Here is a 5,000-nt window from a genome sequence, read left to right as displayed (position 1 = left end):
ATACAATAGTGTCCTGTCCATGCAGAGTGAGTGTTGTCGTAGTGACTGATATGACGTGTCTTAACGTATGGGATTTGGGTTTGTCGTAATGAGTAGATGTGATCCAGGCTCCCGTTTAGACGATGTGAATCTCCAGACAGAGGCTGTGATGATTACATCTTAACTCCGCTATGATCTCCTTTCAGCCTGGGCTTTGTAAAAAGTAGTTGAACACAGTCTTGTGTGATTGCAACCTTCACCCACGTAGCTGCTTGTTAGTGAAAGAGGCTACACAAAGGAGTGGAGGTCGAAGGTGTGTGTCTGTATGTGTGTGTGTGTGTGTGTGTGTGTGTGTGTGTGCGTGCTGTATGAATACAGGTGATGGTGACTCACAGGTGCTTCTCTAGTTATGGTAATGCATGCACACAGAAGAAAAGGTGCCATCTGCTGCATTACCATTACCATTGTTGTTTCTGCACCCCACATCTGTCTGTGTGTGTGTGTGTGTGTGTGTGTGTGTGTGTGTGTGTGTGTGTGTGTGTGTGTGTGTGTGTGTGTGTGTGTGTGTGTGTGTGTGTGTCTGTGTCTGTGTGTGAGTGTGTCTGTGTGTGTGCTTGTTTGTGCTTGTTTGTGTGCGTTGGTGCGTGGGTGTGTGTCTGTCTGCCTGTGCATGTGTTTGTTTGACACATATCAGGTGTGGTTACCAAGGGAGTGAGTAAATGAATGGAGGTGAATATGTGTGTGTACGTGGTATATACAATATATTACCGGTATGCATCGATGTGGTTGTGAATGTGAATGAGTGCATTGGATGAATGCACTGCTTATTCCGTTGTGTTCATTCTCATTCTATCTTCACTGTCAACACTCACACAATACAGACAATACATATACGGAATGTAATCAATAGAGCGCAGGGATTCCATTCAAACAGTTCATGAAAAGATTCCCAATGTGTTGGTGAAGTCCATGCTCCTTTCTGTCTTCTGTCAAGTAGTATTTGTCTGAAATGCCTGCTTGTCTGTCCATCGATCCGTCTGTCTGCCCACATCTCTGTTTTATCCACAATCTATACAAATCAAAGACATTCTAGATTCAACTGCTAGCATCCGTACCTTGCTGGATGCATCGTATGTTAAACACCATTGACCACGCTGTCCTCATCGATCGGCTGGAGAAATGTGTGGGCATTTCAAGCTCCGTCCTGAGTTGGTTGAAGTCCTACCTGAGCGACAGATATTTCTCTGTTCATATTGGCGAGTCGACCTCATCTCAAGCCCCCCTACATTGTGGCGTCCCCCAGGGCTCTATTGTAGGCCCCATCCTCTTCTCCCTATACTTGCTTACGGGGACATAACATTACACAAAACACATCTTCAGCATGGCCAATCTCCACTCCTGTTTAGCCGACATCAAAAGTTGGATGTCTGACAACTATCTACAATTAAACGACGCTAAATACGAAGTTCTGCTGTTCATCCCACCCCACGACTCAACCCCCATAATAAATAACCATGGGCCACTACTCCCAAACTTACAACCCACGGTCAGGAATCTGGGTGTATTCCTCGATTCTGAACTTTCCCTCGAAACCCACGTTAAAAAGGTTGTCCAATCTTCTTTCTACCATCTTAGGAACATAGTCAAAATCAAATCCTTTCTTTCCACCCCTGATTTTTTATTCACGCCTCGACTACTGCAATTCCTTTTATTCCTGCCTCTCTAAAAAATAAACTCACCGCCTGCAACTCATTCAAAATGCAGCAGCACGGCTTTTAACTGGCACCAGAAAATTCGACCACATAACACCTATTTTAGCTTCCCTGCACTGGCTGCCTATCGCTTTTAGAATTGATTTTAAAATTTCACTCATCACGTACAAGGCCATATCGGGCCTTGCACCGTCCTACATTTCAGACTTACTCGACCCCTATGTACCATCAAGGTCCACTCAGATCCTCAGACAAAGGACTACTGATAGTTCCTACCTGCAACTACAAAACAAGAGGTGAACGTGCCTTTGCTTTCAGAGCCCCAACACTTTGGAATGCCTTACCCGAAGAGATAAGGCTCGCTGAATCTTGTAACCTGTATTTTGTCTATTTTATTTCTTTGATGTGAAATGATGTGATGTGTTGTTGTTTCCTTTGTATTTTAATTATTTTTTTCTGTTTTCTGTTTCTTCTGTTAAGCACTTTGTGACTCTGTTCTTAAAAAGCGCTATACAAATAAAGTTTATTATTATTTATTTATTATTATTATAAAAGGTGACATATTTTACCACCAGGTGTGAGTGTGATTAGCCCTAACAAGTCAAATTTTGAAAATCTGCCTCTTCTGACATCACAAGTGGGCGTGTCCACCTAGATGTGTGACAGATGATAGATGAGCAACGTTTGCTACAGTCCACTGGGTAGGCTGGTAGACTGACCTATCCAGCACACACATCTAGGTGGACATGCCCACTTGTCCGATTTTCTAAACGGCTTGCAACGGCTAATCACACTCACACCTGATGGCATAGTATGTCACCTTTAACCCCTCTAGATGTATAATCTGTACTCCATCTCCATCTCCATCTCCTCCAGGTTCCCTCAGAGAAGCTGCAGAGGGCTGGGAAGGTCCTTCGCAACGCCATCCTGTCCAGAGCCCCCCACATGATCCGGGACCGCAAGTACCACCTCAAGACCTACAGGTGGGCTGGTCTGTGGACCCTCGCTGGGGGCATGTATCCACCCCTGTTTGGCTCCTAACCGTAACCCAGATATCCTAGATGGTTTTTGTTTGATGGTTGAGCAATGTTGTATACTGTATACTGTATACTGTATAATGTATACTGTATACTGTATGCACTTTATGATTGCATGTCAGTCTAATTGTCTCATGTCCGTCTGACCACGGGATGATCTTCTGAACAAATCAGGCCAAAGTGAAAACTTAAGATTTTATCTTATCTTATTGTATAACCCTTATCCTTTAATCCCTTACTTTAACCATAACCTACCCCTAACCCCAACTCTATGGTCAGTTTGGCTACACATTCTAACACTAAAACACATTATTATTACACGGCCAAATGCCAAAAACGTAAAAATAACTTCAGCATTCGTAGTGTTGATCAGCAGAGAAATAGTTTGCCAAAGGGGTTGATAAGTTACCGGACTAATTGCGGAGTGATACGAAAGACGTGAAAAAAATCCACTTTCCTTCACAGCGGTCATTATATGCTTAGCAACGGTCATTATTGAAAAATAATTCACCACCGGAAGTCGGAAAGGCCCATGCAAGTGAACGGAGCGTTCCACAGTGTCGAGAAGAGCAGTGTAATAAATAAACACATGTTCTTTCCATGTTCTTGAAGCGGCCCTTCATGTGTGTGTGTGTGCGTGTGTGTGTGTGCGCTCTGCAGACAGTGCTGTGTGGGGACAGAGCTGGTGGACTGGCTGGTGCAGCAGAGTGCCTGCGTCCACACGCGCTCCCATGCAGTGGGCATGTGGCAGACCCTGCTGGAGGAAGGGGTGCTCAACCACGGTACTGAGGCCTGGGGGTCTGGGGGTCTGGGGGTCTGGCTGACTGGGGGTCTGGGGGTCTGGCTGACTGGGTGTCTGGGGGTCTGGCTGACTGGGGGTCTGGGGGTCTGGCTGACTGGGTGTCTGGGTGTCTGGCTGACTGGGGGTCTGGGGGTCTGGCTGACTGGGTGTCTGGGTGTCTGGCTGACTGGGGGTCTGGGTGTCTGACTGACTGGGTGTCTGGGTGTCTGGCTGACTGGGTGTCTGGGTGTCTGACTGACTGGGTGTCTGGGTGTCTGACTGACTGTGTGTCTGGGTGTCTGACTGACTGGGTGTCCCGGTGTCTGACTAAGGCTAACCTGTTAACTAGTGCCAGAATTAGACAAAGCTGCTGGGGGTGGCCGTATGACAGAGGGATTCAGTGTCAGAGTTTCAGAGTTCACTTACACAATCGACTTTTCTTTAGAATCTAATTATAATGTAGTAAACTCTTTTATCCAAATCATCTTATCATACCTTGAGTGTATACATTCTTGGAATGGATGGCTCCAGTGGGAGTTAAACCCCTAAACATGGCCGTATCGTATTCAGTTATTTATTTTAAGCAATTATGATTATTTAGTTCAGCCGTAGCCAGGAATATATAAAAAATAATATACGAATGGCATTATAACAAACATTCTAAATTTTTTTTGGCTTGCATCCAAACCAATATCCATTTATAACACACACACACTCACACACGCAAACACACACACTCACACACACACACACACACACACACACACGCACACACACACACACGCACACACACGCGCGCGCGCACACACTAATGACGCACTCTCCCGGCCTCCCAGTGGACCAGGAGCTGGGCTTCCAGGACAAATACCTGTTCTACCGTTTCCTTGACGACGAGGATGAGGATACGCCGCTGCCTAGCGAGGAGGAGAAGAGGGAGAGTGAGGAAGAGCTGCCGGAGACCATCCTCTTCCTCGCCCAGATCGGCCCTGATGCGCTGCTGCGGATGATCCTCCGCAAATCGTGAGAGGAGAAATAAAATAAATAATCAATCAAAATAAACCCTTTATCCACGTGAACCGTTTGAGCTGGTTTACCTCAAAACCAAAGTGAAAGAAAGCAAAAGTGTTGATTGCAAAATATTTGTACAATATGATTAAATGATTCAATTATATATGATGTTATATTGAATCATTTTCAAGCAATCTTATTTGTCAAATGACATTATTCAATTACAACAACAATAGATAACATGGGTGTTTTGGATACCGGCAGAATTGAATGTGCGGTTTGATCCGAAATACATTGTAATGTAGAACCTTTGCGTTGGTCTGCGTTGGTCTGCGTTCACCGCCCGGTCGTCTGTTGTGTGTGTGTTGCTAGGCCCGGCCAGAGGAGTGGGGACGATCTGGAGATCATCTACGATGAGCTGCTGCACATCAAGGCCTTGGCTCAAGTCTCCAACACTGTGAGGGCACCAGAGACATGCACCAG

At 45.6% G+C, this 5,000-nt stretch overlaps 1 protein-coding gene across 1 annotated transcript in view; it reads left to right on the top strand.

The window, feature by feature from the left end:
• Positions 1-5,000, top strand: part of LOC311360824 (rap guanine nucleotide exchange factor 4-like) — a gene marked incomplete at both ends in the record, with an annotated part of 34,219 nt that overhangs the window by 14,884 nt on the left and 14,335 nt on the right. Inside the window, 4 exon segments of the mRNA XM_084480918.1 lie at positions 2,568-2,674; positions 3,389-3,510; positions 4,346-4,529; positions 4,890-4,974. Of these exon segments, the coding sequence (XP_084337044.1) occupies positions 2,568-2,674; positions 3,389-3,510; positions 4,346-4,529; positions 4,890-4,974 (498 nt within the window).

This window comes from Micromesistius poutassou (genome assembly GCF_964030765.1).
Source record: "Micromesistius poutassou genome assembly, chromosome: 16".
Lineage (NCBI taxonomy): Eukaryota > Metazoa > Chordata > Actinopteri > Gadiformes > Gadidae > Micromesistius > Micromesistius poutassou.
The sequence above is the reverse complement of the archived record's forward strand: the minus strand, read 5'-3'. Positions and strand labels throughout refer to the sequence as shown.